General features: G+C 39.0%; 1 protein-coding gene across 3 annotated transcripts in view; it reads right to left on the bottom strand.

The window, feature by feature from the left end:
* SMURF2 (SMAD specific E3 ubiquitin protein ligase 2) overlaps positions 1 to 16,347 on the bottom strand; it is a 63,650-nt gene that overhangs the window by 22,527 nt on the left and 24,776 nt on the right. The window contains exons 2-5 of one of the 3 annotated variants that reach the window (XM_087750994.1): positions 12,486 to 12,524; positions 10,711 to 10,819; positions 2,319 to 2,452; positions 1,062 to 1,127 (exon numbers count right to left, since the gene is read on the bottom strand). In XM_087750994.1, the coding sequence (XP_087607120.1) occupies positions 1,062 to 1,127; positions 2,319 to 2,452; positions 10,711 to 10,819; positions 12,486 to 12,524 (348 nt within the window). Of the gene's footprint in view, positions 1 to 1,061; positions 1,128 to 2,318; positions 2,453 to 10,710; positions 10,820 to 12,485; positions 12,525 to 16,347 lie in introns of those variants that run through there. The other 2 variants (XM_087750995.1, XM_087750997.1) reach the window with 2 other exon arrangements.

Here is a 16,347-nt window from a genome sequence, read left to right as displayed (position 1 = left end):
TCATTTGACTCTGCTGTGCCACCTCAGTCTTATCTTAATACTATGCAAACACTTGCAGATCAGAGGCTAGACAGATGGTTAAAGCAGCATAGAGAGGTAAAGTCAGAGGTATTCTACAACAGAGCACTTTGAGGAAAGCAAACAAATGCACGGAAGCCCTTATTTGCTGACTGGTATTTCAATAGTTTTCCCTGGCTGACAAAACAAGAATGCTGCTTGGATATTATTTGAACTAGGAACTGAACATAAAACTGAGCATGCAAATTCACTTTTCTTTCCCCCACGTCCAAATATTCTCATTAACATTTTGCCATAAAAATAAAGACCTCCTTACCCTGACCAACTTTTTTTTTTTTTTTACTTAAGTGACCTACTAGAAATGCTGCCTTCCAAAACAACTTACAATGCACCAAAAAGAGAGCGTTTATGAAGTTGTTTGTGGATACTTGTTTTTCCATTTGCCAGCTTCTTTTTAATTCTGAAGTTATTTAAGGTTTATGAGTTAGCAGAATGACAAAGCACAGTTACCGAGACTGGTGACAGACTTGTTAATAACCCATGAAAACACAAAATGAATCGACCAAGTCATCCCAGGCAGCAACTCTCCTGTTACAGCAAGATGTTTTACCCTTTCGCAAAAGCTACAGGAAGCACAGCTTTGCTGGAACTCTCAATGGCCAAGAAATTCGTAGTCAGTTTTTGACAGGGAGTTCAGGCTCAAACCGACACCATTCTTTACAGCAAAATTTAAAACTTTCTAAATAAGTTTCGTATGATCTATGGTCTTATCTGTCCCAACACTTACAATAACATTTGGGGGGGGGGGGGGTGTTTTGGGTTTTTTTGGGTTGGTTTGGGTGTTTTGCTGTTTGTTTTTGTTTTGTTTGTTTTTTAATTCTCTACATACACACTTCTAGCTTGAGGTCCAAACGGCGCTGGCACTAGACACTGAATTTGAAAAAAAAAAAAAAATTCAATACAGAAAACTGACATCTAGGAAGGGTATTTCTATAGCTGCTGTTAAACTCCAAGAGAACTAAAAGATAAAACCCCTTACTTACCTACTATCTGTCCTCTAACAGTATCATTGTCATTTGGCCCAAGCTTGCACAGATCCAATCTCTGATCTACAAAACAAGGACACAAAGCGTAAGTCATACAATATTTTGGTGCCTTTGAAAGGCACACTGAAGTACCGTCAGAGCAAAATCCAGCCTAGTGGAAGACAGTTAAGACTTCAAGAGATGGGGGAAAGGAAGCAAAACTAAAAATCTCCAGCCAAGACTTCATTTTTTGTAATTTTAATTCAGAAAACAAGACTAGAGCACTTTCGCTTTAACAGTTTTCCTATTTCACAAAGCTCTTTTGATGATTAGGAAATGACATTATCCTAGACTAGATGTCTCAAGTGATTTTAAGAAGTATTTTGAACTCTCTTCCCTTGTGAAGGCTAGCCATTGTCATAGCGCACTTCCAGTTCAACGCTGTCATTAGGACAGCACAGAGCTAACCTGCAGCATCAATCCACGTGTTCCCCACTGAATAGGTAGAACTTCCTAAAACTGAGCAAAGCACAATGCACTGAAGCACTCATGTAGCGACAAATATTTAGAAACAAGAACTTCAGTTATGTCTTTATCACCGAGGTTATTGAAGGTAAAAGCCCAGTGCTTCTCTACCAGCATGTCACTTTCTTCTTTTTTCTTTAAATTATCACTATAGCCAAGCACTACTTTTCTATCACAAACAGTGCACCAGATTTTGTCCAGAAGGAAATGGCACCCACTAGGATAATGGGAAAACAGCATCTTACATGTCGATTAACTTTTTCAAAAGTAAATACAAAGTGCTTGAAGTGTCACGAAGCACTCAATATCTTATGACAAAATTTAATAAAAAAAAATTAATGGGCCTTCAATATTAAATTACAAATTTGGCTTCAAGATAGATTTACCCTTTCAGGCCTGCATTTTTGAAGGTAATAAAAAGATAATTTGAAGGTAATTAGAATCTGTCTTCCTTTGGAATTCCAACACAGTAAGTTCAGTCTTGACCACCCACAACCAGACTGCGGCACTGAAGTTACCACTGTCTACGGTAACGGGGCAAAGGAGTCGAAAAGCCAAAGGCAAGTTACATTTCTCTAACCTACTCTTGCTATCCTCAGCCACAAAACACTGTTACAAACTACCAAACTAATTTGAATGTATAAGCTTTATAAAAACCAACAAAAACCCAATTGAATTGTCACTCTTCAAAAGTCTGTGCATAAAAGTTTGGTCTGAAAGAGAAGAAACTCTAGTCTTTAGCTTACTTACAACCAGTGTCTTTAAGGCGGTTGATTGCATTTGAAAGAAGTCTCACACAACCCAGAAAACCAGCTCCCTGCTTTTTATGAATTTTCTTGTGATTCCACACACTGATTGTTATTGAATCCGACTTCCCAATATATCTGAAAAATGTGGAAAAACAGTACTGTGAATGGCACTTACTGAATACTTTGAAGATGCTCCAGAAATCATCTTGGGGAAAAAAAAGACTATCAACCATTACATTAAAAATTCAACACACACTGTATCAGCAAGAGAGAGTAAGTCATCTTCAGAGAAGAGGTACACATTATACTTTAATGAAAGCATGACTTATGAAGGAGTTTACTTGAATACAAACTAATCTAAAATCCTGATTCTGGAAGAAGGCATTCATGTGAATCCAAAGTCTACTGAAATCTGTTTAAAACAGTAACATGAACAGGCTGCGGGCTGGCCCGGTGACCACATCTCTTCAAGCAGCTACAAACATGCTTAGATTCATGCCTCTGCTCAGCCTAACCAAAGAGAATGGCAATGCTTGTGGCAGCATGTGTTCGTGAGCAGCGCTAGCAAGCAGAGCGGTTCAAATGCCAGCAGAAACTAGCAGTTTAGCATCCTTTTGCAGCACTTCATCTGCCGCTGCTTTTCAGGCTACTCTTCCAACCACCGGCGATGCAAGTCACCCTCACTTAGAGCTCTTCTGAGCGCTCAGGGAAAAGATAAGGCAAACCTAGTTACACATCTGCAGTTAACAAATCTCTGGGAAGCTAATTTACTATTAAGAAAGTTTCAGAAAGGCCCCGTTTATAACATACATTACATATTACGAATGTGACCCATTACAAAAAGTTCATACAGTATCTTAGTCGAGATGTGCCACATTCCCCTCTTGCCCCCTCGCAGCATTACCACGGAAATGCTTTGCAAAACCTACATCTGCACCTCACCCACTTCGGGAAACCTGGACGCTGCAGGCTACTTTATTTTTGCTTTTTTGTTTGAAGCTTTGTTCTTCAGAAGCAATTACTTTGTGAGCTAGTTTTTGTTTTCAAACCTTTCAGAGGAAAATTTCAAAACACCCAAGATAAATCAGCTATTGCCAATACTGAATTATTATAGTTGCTTCAAGTTGAGGAAAATTAATTTGTAACTATGGCTTAGATCCCAAGAACTGCTTGTAGTTCTCCCTTCCCAGACCACAATTCTGTCCTTCTGCAGTTTAGTTCCAATTGCTTTTTTGTTTGTTTTTTGAAGGAAAACTGATTAAACAAACTCAACCAATGTCTAAATACATCTCCCCCATTGACTGAGACTTTATCGGCTTTAAAACATCTTAGTATTTTCATAAAGATAGAATGATACTGTCAAGGTTGGCAAACCAAACAATTGAGCTAACTGTCATGGCTTAAAATTGCAGCTGTGATCAGGTAAGTTCTCAATTAACACTTCTCCCATTTTTCCATTTCCAAAAAGCAGAACTTTGACAACTTCTTTTTCCCACCTGCAGACAGGGACTGACCCAAGAAGTAGAAGACAGAAAAGCTTAACTGTAGGCACATACCCATGAGCACGGTTTAAAATAACCAGTGCACATTAAAAAAACCCCAAACAACCAAACCAAACAAAACACAAACTCCACACAAAAAAAAAAAACCCGAAGTTTTTTGAATAGTAAACTGATTGCATAATATAGGTCAGATTTTTGGCCTTACAACCTTGACAATGCCAATTTTGCATAAAGAAACAAGAGATGAAGATGGGTATTCACGTGCACAGTTGCAGTCTACAATGTTTCATGTACTTAAAATAAATTCTTATGAGAACACGTTAGGTGCACTTAAAAATAAAGACTTAGCATGACCTGTCTTGAATTTTCCAGTTTTCCTTGTTGCTTTAAAAAAGTCAAAGGTATATGGTTAAACACAATTTCATAACAGAACAGTTTGAATAATATGTAGAACAGCTGAATATACAACACAGTTTCCAAGAATGACTGTAACATTTCAGGGTGAGGTTCTCAGGGTTGAGATGCAGACAGTAAGCCATCCATACCAAACAGGTGAGGACTTCTGTATTACTACTATAACCTACTCTGATTCCTGCACCAGAAAACCTGGCTGATCCACACATTTAAAGGAAATAAGCAAGACAAGCTGCATTTTCCAAATAAAAACGTCATTTTTTTTTTCCAAAGGAAGAAAAGAAATAGTTCAGTAACTGCTAGTTGGCTTTACAGCAAAATGTTTCATCTATATTTCTGCATAATTTCAGGCATGAAAATACATGGTTGCATTTAGAGAGCGACGGTAGGACAAGTTGACATTTCCAATTCATTTGGTGGGTAAGTTACATTTGTTTTACATCATCTGGCAATAAAGTTCCAACATAAAAGCCTGAGCTAGGAATTTTATTTGTTATTAAAAAAGAATGTTCCAAAAAATAAAGTGAATAAGTTTTAAAAACAAAAACAAACAGAAACAAAAAACACAAACCCCCCATTTTGTTGGATGCCTCTCTCTTCCTCCTCATAAAGTTCTTGGAGCTTTTTTTTTTTTTTTTAACCCTATCAGCAATATGTATTTTATTCTATACCAACCCTATCAAGCAATATGTATTTCACAGCTTCAGTACTTCAACAGAGACAACAACGTGGAAACCTGGAAATTCAATTTCCATATACATTTTGTTAACTCCCTCATTTCCTGAATCTGTAAAATTAGGGCTCTGGATAAGAACTGCATGCTTGGAAATTTTAAGAAAAATGCCTACTCTTAGCACTTCCACTTCTAAACAAAAATCAAGTACATGCCATACTGGAAACTTCTAAAATATTTTAATCAAATTTTAAAACACAGGGACAATTGTTACTTTGTCTAAATGAAATTACCTTTGCCAAGGCGGTACTTCCTTCTGAACCAATATACCGCTCAGGAAGGTTTGGTATCAAGTGACTTTTCATCCCCATGGCATTATGTACACTGAGGAGTTCAGGTTGGTAGAAAAAAGCGGAATGAAGAAAGTGGGGGGGGGGGGGGGGAAATATTCCTGAAGAAACACACCTCTTCCCGATCAGAAGCCAGATGTACTCCCTCCAGAAAGAGAGAAAAATGCAACATCAAGAGGTATGAACTCAGGCTTGGAAGCCAGGAATTCCCTATTTCTAATCCATGCTGTCACACAGACTCTTTTTACGACCTGGACAAATTAGTTTGTTTCTCCATTTTCCCATTTCTGAATTTTTTCTAATATAATGGTAGCGTTATGCTTTGAGATATCAGCTGTTTTCAGACTGGGGGAGAAGAGGGTGCAAAGAGACATAATGAAAAATATCATCCCAATTTTTTCTCTTCTCTTTTCCTTCACCCTGACATTGCTCTCATCTCTGGTAGCAACTGAAGGGTGTTTGAGCCTCTGGGACGGTGAGAAGAGAAACAGCCAGAGGCTGTGGCTTAGACAGGAACACAGCATAGACACGTGGCACTGGCTGGCTGCTCCCTTCTCATCCCCAGTGCTACCAGCCCAACGTTGAGCTGAGCCTACAAGACACTGTAAAAGCAGCCGCACCAAGCAAACAGCAAGCAAAGTGGGCTTCTACTCCAGATGTTCCTAACAGACCCACCTAAGAAGTTCAGCAAAGACTTGTACGCCTGATGTGCTTGACCTGGAATGGCCAGATCTGCCGATACGGGCCAAACACGACCCAGAAATGCTTTCACCCTAAATGCAAAGGGCATCAGCTTCATCAAACTGGTCTAAACAACCATGTCAAGAAGGCAAAGCTGTTGCAAGGAGCTGTTTGACGGCTCTTCAGGAGTCTAATCTAGTGTGGGAGTGTCTAAACCAGCAGTAAGCAGAGCCGTTGCCTTCTCTCCCAGAGAAAAAAACCAGGATCATTAGCAATTAACTAGGCAAAGTAGAGTTGGAGGGCTGGGGGAGAAAGGCAATTCTGCCAGGGCAGTGCAGGGGCTTGAGAATGTGAAGGCACCAAACAGCACTAGAAGCTGCAGTGCGGAGGTTTCGGGAAGAGGAGGAGTTGCAGAAGTTGGGTGAGGTTACATTTGAGAGGTAAAACAAAGGAGAGCAGCGAGTCTGTGCTAGAGCCCGGGGGTGCAGATTTGAAGGGCACAGAGTTAAGATGGGACCAGGACTAGGTTTTGGTGGAGATGATGGTACAAACATCTTTTAGAGATAAACAGACCATATGACTTGCTATGCCTTAAGGGCAGAGGCTGCTGGGGAGGGCTGCAGTAGGCCAGAGGGCTCAGGTGAGCGTGGGAAGGCTGTAGGAGCTCTAGGCTATCGCAGAACGGAAGAAAGGGGAAGGAAGAGAAAAAGGGGATTTGTTAAGTTTCAGAACCGCCGGTTTAGGTAGCATTTAAATGATTTGAATGCGAGAAGGTCTGTCAATGTGTTAACTCTGATTATTCAAAGCTTTGAGGAAAGGCCTGAACAATAGGGAAAACACAAACAAGACTGAAAATAAGGAAGGGGAATACATCCAGGGCAAGCGTGGTATTTTACTGACATTAAACTGCATCCAGACAGCAACTATTTGGCAATTTCTTTCTGGAAAGCCTCCCAGATTCCCCCCCACCCCCTACACACACCCATCTAGGCTGAAGAATCTAAGCAACTAATTCAACTGCTTCCTTTCATGCTAAGATCTGAATTAAGGCAGAAGCAAAACCTTTTTTGTTCTTTACAACACTGCAGAAGTCTTTTCAAAAAAATCTTATACCACAGAACATCTATTATACTGAATCAGGTTAGCAAGCCACAAAATTCTCTTGGAATTAGCAACTTAATTCAGACATTATTGCATAAATATATCACAACAGATCCATCTTACTGTGCCATTTGCATATGCCATCACATGATACATGAGACTGTTAATCAGCAGCAGTGTTAACCTGTTACACACATTCCAGACTGGGGACACTTCAATCAACCCAACACAGCCAAGAGACAGTTTTACTGCACACAAGCCTATTACAGTCATTCAAAAACCAACAGAAATCTTCATGGCAGGAAAAAAAAAAGCAGGATTTTCCTTTTAAAAAATTCTCCGTAACTGTACCTTCCTCTGGTTGATTGCCTAGGCTGCGTGGTGGCAGGAGCAGGCAAGCTGCCACCGAGGCTCCATCTGTTATGCTTGGTGTGCAAAGCATTTCCTGCAGCAGTGGAAGCGTCATAAGGCAGAGGCTAGCGTTCCCATGCAATGGTGTGTTGTTAGGGTAAACATTAGGAAGTTTAAAAAAACAATTATTTTCAAAGGATGAGAAGAAAGATTAGTCCTGTAATCTATGAGGTTTGCCATCAGGTGCTTAGCAGTAAGATGGTTACTATTCCTATTACTTTTCTATTTTTTTTTTTTCCCCAAAAGTAAGAGTTAATTATCTTAATATCTGGTACAGATGAAAAGCTGAGATCTGACACCGGGTATATTACAATTAAAAGTTACCTTAAGATAAAAGCCAGGCAGTGAGGAGTTGTATCAGAGAGATCTAATCTTTACTGCTGTTTTAAATAGGAACCGAAGACTAGGTGACTGATGTTTACAAATGGAAATAAATCTCCATAGAGCAAGGAATAACAGGCAAGACAATAAAAGAGGTTAAATGATTATGAAGAAAATTTTCAGAGGGAGAGGATTATTTTCAAATTACAAGGCCTGACATAATGCTAAATTTTACTTTGGATTAGAAATGCTGTGTATACTTCTGTCATCAGGGAATTCAACTGCCAGAATCAAGCAAAGTAGTATTCCCTAGACAACAAGTAGTTTATATTGAAAATAATATCCTACCTAAACAAAACCTAGGGGTTTTTAGGTAACTTCCTCAAAAAAAAACCCAAACCACAGAAAAATGTTTCATGCGGGTCTAAATTCCTTAGGACAATGCAATAAGAGATGCCCCAAATCTGCTTGAGCAAAATATTCTGCCAGAAACCCCATTTCTATCTCTGCTTTTTATAATATGATGTGGACTGCAATCACAGTCTTGCTTCAAAGCTAACTACAGTATCTATAAAACAACATAAAACCACTTTCTCTTCATCCTTCCTTAAAAATTATAACCAGAAAGGATTTTTTTTTCTTAAGATTTTACTTTTTTTTTCCCCCCCCATCACTCTCACTGCATATTAACATCCTCTCTCATTTCCAATGTCCTCTGCTCCTTCTCTTCTCCAGAAGGGAACAAAGTCTCCAGGTCATTAGCCCATGGAGCACTTCGCATCCCTTATAACCCATTCCTGTCAACCGCGTACTCAAACACAGACCGACTGGCAGATACTGGGGAAGACTCAGGGAACTGTTGACATTTTCAACACAGAATTTAGTAGCAGGTAACTGCCAAATGATGGCCCACCATTCCTCTTTCAAAAGTATCCCTTCGCTAGCGGTACAAAGGTTACAGGAAGGCTTTACACTCAAGTCACGTTGGCAGCACTTGCCACCTTACTCTCCTTTTATCCCTGTAAAGCTATGCATTAATGCTCAGTAACGGACCCACCTAACTAAAACCCAATACAAATCCGTGCTTGCATTTCAGGGATTTTTCTTAGCTCTAGTCTGATCCTGTCAACTTCAGTTCCTGCCAGCAGCAGGAGAGCATCGGTGGTGCTCAGGGGATGCACCTTGTGGTGCAGCTCCATCCAATGCAGTCGGGTTCATGGACTCAGACCACTCCACGCAGGAAGCCAGAACACAGCCCGCAGGGATGGTCGAGGGACTCACTAACACGCTAATGCAGGCACACCGTTACGACCCAATGCAACTCATTTAATCAGCAGAGAATTACACACATTTTTTCCCCTATCCAGTTAAGTGAATTGAATCCATTTACCCAGAAGCCAGACGGAGCCAGTGCAAGGGAAGCAGCATGAACACATGCAGTAGATTGGGAAAGGGGTCGAAACAGGAGAGAAAGGGGGCCTTCCATTTAGCTGCAAGCTGCAAGATATGCAATCTACTCTTGAATTTCACCATTAGGACATGGCATGGAGTGTTAATTGCTGTTGAAAAAAAATGTTTAGGCTAGATCTTCACAAATGGATGGCCAGTCTTGGAGAGGGCGTGGAAGGGCAGAGGTTTGAAATCTGCATTCTATATGAATCAACATTTTGATAGGCTTAATAACATTACAAAAAAATCAAATTAACTTAGAATTCTTTAGATATGAAAAAGAGCCATTCCTTCCACACGAACTTAAACTTGTTTTATATCTGTTTTTCTAATGAATATGAATTAGTCTCACATGCAGAATCTAAGCTGGGAGTGAGTTTGAATAATAAAACTATAATACTATAGCTTTCCTCAGCAAAAGTGCTATTATTTCACTATTATTTCACTAAACTACCAATGATATCTTATTAAGCAGTAATGAAAATGTTTTGTATACTGCACTAAAACATTATGAACAATGACTTCACATATTTAGTCTTGGATATTCAAATAAAGAGTAGGTCAAGACATCACTTTAAACCAGGCCTTCCACATTCTGCTGAAAGACCTATCAAGCTGCTTTTCTTCACTGGGAAAAAGGGGGACAAGAAATTCTCTGTATACAAATACTTGATTTGCTCTAGGCTTGGTGATGTCCAAAGCTAACGTAATTATGCTCAAACAATTTCTAATAATATAGATAGGGAATGGAACCATGGGAAAAAAAGTCAGAGATCAGAACAATGCCTTAGAAAGAAAGGAGAATACAATGAGGCAAAACTGTTCACGTCTCTTCCTCATCTTCCATCCCAAGGAAAAATAAAAAGAATAAAAGACAGGGAAAATAAAGCATGCACAAACACAAAGAAACCTATATAAAAAAGAAAAGCTTTAATAACTTACATTATACAGAATATGCTGTGCTTTAAAAGGACAGAGGAAAAACACGACATATACATGCCATACCAATTATATTGCTCAAAGGCACTGAAAGATGCTCAAGTGATGATAACAACCTAATAATTTCTAGGGAGAACAACATTTGGGACAGAAAATGACATAAAGGAGAGAAAACTGAACAAGAGGCACACAGAAGAAAAGACACTGTAGCACTGCAACAGACCAAAATAGCATGAAGAAAAGAGCAGTTTGAGGGAAATATTGTCAAGTATTTGCTTCACTTTTCACAAGTGTTAACATGGAAATATTACAATAAAATAACGCTATAGTACACGTAAACCATGCTGCAGACATCAGTAGAAAAACAAGTGTAGTGTTTAGATTCAGGGAAATGAGAAAGTGGTATTTTGACACATGTATTTTTTACTCAAACTAATAAACTCTGGGGTATTTTCCAAGCTGTAAATAGGACAGTATTATGAACATCTGACAATTTCTGTGTACTTTAGAGGATTTCACTTCAAACCTTTGGTTATCACTGTTACCACCTACAGGTCATAATGCTGATTCCATTTTGGATCAAGTGTATTCTTCACAGTATCTGTAGAATGGCATTGGCCAGATCCGTCCACCACAACCTTAGCAAATGGATCAGGAAGTCCTAAGAGGAGGAAAAGAAAAAAACTAGCAAATGGATCAGGATGCTTTAAAGTCCCGAATCATTGCACATTTTTTTTTTTTAATATGCTTTATTTGAAGTTGCCGTTTATTCATAAATGAGAGCCGTTCATGTAATGAATGGGGAAAACATGACATATTAAGCACAGGAAATTGCTAAATTAGCATTATTTCACTGATACAGATCAAGAAAAAGTTGTGTAAGTCAAACACATTGGGGAAAGAAATCTGAACACCTTGACCTTCCTAATTCAGGACTGAGCAAATTCTCAGTATATGAAGAATTCAGCAAAAGGCAAAGAAAACAGATTTACATTCTTCCTATTTTTACAATTAATTACAATCATGATTTTGGTTGTTATTGGTATGACAGGAAATCACCTATAAAAGGTTATTCTTGCCTTTGAGGTCCACTTTGTTTTCTGCTAGCTTTCTACTTCATTTTCTGCCAGCTTAGTACCCTGGAAACACTGAGCACAGGTTCAGTTGATCACAAAAATCAGTGCAAAGATGGTGCCAGGCTACACAGCTGAGGATGGGAAAGCAGCAGGACCAGGACGGGAGCAGCCTACAATTAGCTCTACCATGACTGCTATTCTAACCAACCTATTCACTGACACCAAAAGGGATGGGCCCACCACTAATGCCCCTAAGTCATGCGGTCCTATCTCCCTTTCCCCCTCATACTAATTCCTCCCCTCATCCGAGTGCCCAGTGAGTCAGCTGAAGGAACTAAGGTGGTGAAACATTATCCACATTTTCTGTAGCACATGTTTTGTACCAGTTCTGCTTCCTCAGGTGACTCACGACAGAGCCACTCAAGCAGCAGAGTGGTTCAAGACAAGCGTCAGGCAAAGCACGCGGGGATAAAGGCAAAGCACATGGGGAAGGGGAGGAATGGGACCTTGGGAGATTTGTGCTTCGGTACAGAAGCACGTCACAGATTTCAAATCTTGAGGGGGTTTTTTAGGCATTATTAAACTGTTAAACACCTGAAAACTTGCAATCAATACAAAAATCCAGATATAAAGCCAGCTTTAGAAGCATCACAAATTACAATATAATTCTGTATCATCCCTTCTTCAAGTTCTTTTCAAAGTTCAGGTCTGGTCTGTTGAATTCTTCCTACTCCCAACTGGGAGGCGGCAGGCAGGTGATCTGTGCGTGCATGCCTACGCAGCCAATAACATTCCTTTCTGCCTCCTTCATCCACCTCTTAGCACTTTTTTCAAAACATTATTAAAATTAATTAAAATATAATTCCAGAGCAGGTAAGTATTATGACATGATTATTAATAATTACGATGTACATCTGTCTGCTGGACAAAAAGTTCTTATGTGAAAAACATTTTAATAAATATGTGGTGCTAATTGAAAAACATGTAATTTGCCTGAGAGTAAATTTGTTCCCCACTCCCATCAAAAACAGAGAGAGTGTGTCAGTGTTTTAATTATTATTATGAATCTGTGACGAACGTCACCTAAGAAAAAATTAGAAGCCCTGAAATAAAACAGTGTGAAAACATTAAAGCCCCCAGCCCCCTGAATGCAAATATCTTAATACAATGATCGTGTACAAACACTGACGTACAGAACCTGCATAATATTTATCCCATCTATAAACATATAAAACTTTAACAGCTACTTACGGAAAAAATCCTTTTTCACCAAGTTTTTTGCACACAGTACTGCAAGAAAAACAGAAATACAAAATTAAGTTACTGATTCCCAACTTAAAAAAAAAAAGTTACTTTACCTGTCCAGCATTCCCAAAAATCCTGCTCAAAATAAAGTGAATGAACATAAACGAATAGTGCTCCTACATCATTTATATTGTCATGTAAAATAATTCCTGAAAGCTGAGCCAGGAGTGTCACCTTTTGGCAATTTACCTTTAGGTGGATTATAGTGGAAGTGATGCGGTAGGGGTTTCCTCAGGCCATAGTTTCACATGCATTTTTCCGCCCTCCCCAAATGGTTTTGCCAACTCTGTGTTTACCCAGTGAGGGAACTGGACCATTTCTAACTAGCTCACCATATGGTGGCACAAACAACTGTGCCAGTAAAATTAGTGGTATTTCACAAGCAGAGTCTTACGTTCAGTTCTACGGAGCAGCAAAAGCTTCCATGACCATAAAAAGAATAGTGCATTAGGCAGTCTAGGCTTTTCTGTTATCCTATGTGGAAACTAAATAAAAGTTTTTACCTGAAAAATATTTGGGTGGAGTAGACTAACTTCTAATGCCAGAGTTTTGATGGCTCCAAAGATATGTGTTATTTCTAGCAGCTGATAATTGTTTCAGACTTTTTTGTTTAAATTAAAAGGGAGGAACAGTTGCATTTGTCAACTAAAAATACCAAGGGGAAAACAATCTCATATGAGAACAGAGTAAATAAATAAATAAATAAAAGTCAAAGGGGACAATTTTCATAAAAGATGCCAAGGTACACACAGAAGACTTCTCACAAAATGCACCACTGTTCAACTACATATGCTTATCTATTATCACAGGTTTAGTAAGCAGGAAATATTAGATTCCCCTGTGAAACATTACAATATTTACTGATAACACAAAGGGATTCTTGGGTACTGAGTGAAAGCATGAATTCCCACTGCTACTACAAAGAAGAAAAAAAGGGGAGGGGGGAAGACTTATTTGGTTGGAACCAATGTTGCAGAAGACTCCTCAGTATATGATTCCCTTGGATACTTTTTCTGTGAGATCGCCCATATTTATTACTACCAGGAAATGCAAAGACAGAAAAGTGCATCCCATAATCACATCCCACAGACATCACCTAAACCCAAACAAAATTAGTCACGCTTTCCCCCATAGAATATCCTCGAACTGATCCTGCAGGGCTACTGATTCCCCAATTTCTTTTACAGCATCTGCCCCAAAAAAGCAAGCTGAGGTAGTCCATGAGCACTCTCATGGAGACTTCCACCGTCAGGGCAGAGAAGCACCACCCCGAGTAGCCCTGCATGCTAGCACAGTCAGAGTTACATATTATTCTAAATTAATGGAATTAATGTTTTCCCAATTTTTACGTTCATAAAGATGTTGATTTTAGTGAAACTGCTTTCCACGGGAATACAGTACTGTAAAAACTAGCTAAAACTCTACTCAGGTCTAATGAGTTTTGGTCCTCCAAAAAACATAAGGGGACACCTATTAATGACTGCAGGTAGTCATAAAACAATCCCCTGCACATTGACATATACCGCAGGGAAGGTGTATATAAGCTTCCAGGAAAGTTTCAGTGTATTAGTTTAATGCAAGGGGGTTCTAATAACAATACTGTTAACCTGGAAAAAAAAAAAAAAAAAGCCTGATTCCAGGTGGTTATTACTTGTTCTTTTTAAAAGATGATAAAGGTAGAAGAATTACTTCTCTCCATTCAAAGACATAATGGTAATCCTAAAGCAGTGCTCTATTTAAGGGATTTTCACCCAATAATCCCTCTGTAAACAGCCAACAGTAGTAAAATACTATTAGAGAGCCAAACATTTTAGGTATTTCTGATACCTGGAGTTCAAGCATGTATAGGAAACAGCCTGCCACATCACCGCCTGCTCCACAAAACATTCAAATAAACTCCTTAGGATGGCATAATAAAAATCCACAGTTACTAAAGGCTTCCGTGTGCCCAGCAATTTTAAGTTTACTCTATCCACACAATTGATCTGTTGATAACAATGTAAAAGACATTTAAACAAACAGATAATAAGACAAACTTAGAAAAATGCTCCTGCAGTTCCTTAAGATTTTGTTACACCAAGAATATCCTCAGCCGGAGCTGTCAAGAGACACCGCTTGTCCAAGAACTGACAGAGGTTACTGCTCACCAGCCATCTTTCATCTAGTGCTGAAAAACTTCAAGTAAAGTAGATGCTTATAGAGATGGCCACTTTTTTAAATATCTCAAAAAGATACAATTATTTGCACAGTTTCACCCAGGAGAAGAAACAGGAGGTGTCAAGTGCAGCTGAAGGCTTTAAATCCAATAGTTTAGCCAAAATTCATCTACAGCACAGTGAGCCATACAGTATGTTCCCAAAATTGTATAATGTCCAAAATAAAAGACGTTTGACTAATCTTGTGAGATAGAAGTTGTAAGCTTAACTAATTATAAGCACTTCTTTTCAAAATATTAAGCAGGCCTGCCAGTGCAATTTAACCAAAGTCTCATTTTTATGAAATTGGACACATGCACAACAGACAGACTAATAACCGTTTCCCCAACAATTAGCCATAAGCGAACAAGCTAATATTTTTGGCTCAAGATTTCCCTCTCTAGTAACCACATTTAAGGCAAGTCAGATGTCAACCCATTCTGGCTTTGTCAGGTTAACAAAACAGGAGAGACGCTGAGAAATCTTCCATTAACAACACCCTCTCTGCCAGGTATTGCTAGGTGAAAAAGCCCAGGTCCCAGGAGCATCAGCTCAATTCTAAGTGAAACTATCTTCTTCCACACACAGAGCCCTACTCTATCTCGGGACTTTTTTTGGACAAAACCTTTCCCACTGGTGGGAAAAGTACCAGAGTTTATGCTCCACTTTTCTAACAGTTTCAACACTGTATTAAAACCTATTCTGCATATTCTGATAACCAACTGATTAATAGTTCCTTGAGAATAAAAACTAAGGAAGTTTGGTTTCCTATGGATTTATGTTTTATGGTTGACTGAAAGCCATAGCCGAGGCTTTTCCCACCGGCAGGGCCTTTAGACAGACGCTCTCCCACGCAGACTCCAGTGGTCTCACAACGCGGGATCTCTCGCTGCAGTTTTTCCCTCGCATTTCAGGTCACTGCTAGGGTCTCCTCTTTATGAAGGCAACGATTCTCATAAAACTCATGGGACTTAATTATCTTTGAGACCTCTATCCTATGTCAAATTTGAGCCAAAGATGCAAAAAACAGAACGAACCATAGCGAGATTTATTTTTCGTGACAAAGCCAAGCTGAAATGCTGATGGTTCTGGACCCAAACCCGCATCGTTACCGGATTTACGCAGTTGCGCCATTAATAGATCCTCTAGACTTGGCATAAGGCCACTGAGGAAGGTTATTTGTTATTTGTACGCGCTTGTTTTAAATCATTTTTTATAAAAAAATCTTTTTAAACAAAAAAAAAGTTAAGCTATTTAAACTTGCACTGAAGGTTTTCAGAAACTAGAACACAAACCAATACCTGTATATGCTGACATTGGTTTGGAAAAAAAGGGGGGGGGAAGCATTGCACCATAAGTGCATCATCAAAACACATTAATGGCTTCTAGTACACATATGTAGATAAAGTATTTATTGCAAAGAATCAGTGAGTCAGTGGATAGCTATGTTTTGTATTTATTGCAGACTTCCTGGGTAGTCTATGGAAAAGAGAACATTAATATTCCAATATGAAGGAACAATATATACGTGCCAAGACACACACGCACATCAGTTTTACATACTATACGTTCATTAAATATCTTTTGATCACGTCTTATGATCTCATTCTAAC

The sequence above is a fragment of the Nipponia nippon genome, unplaced genomic scaffold, assembly GCF_047370975.1.
Source record: "Nipponia nippon isolate SJK-2023a ecotype South Korea unplaced genomic scaffold, ASM4737097v1 scaffold_14, whole genome shotgun sequence".
Lineage (NCBI taxonomy): Eukaryota > Metazoa > Chordata > Aves > Pelecaniformes > Threskiornithidae > Nipponia > Nipponia nippon.
Note: the sequence above shows the minus strand (reverse complement) of the source record. Positions and strands in the feature narration are given on the sequence as shown.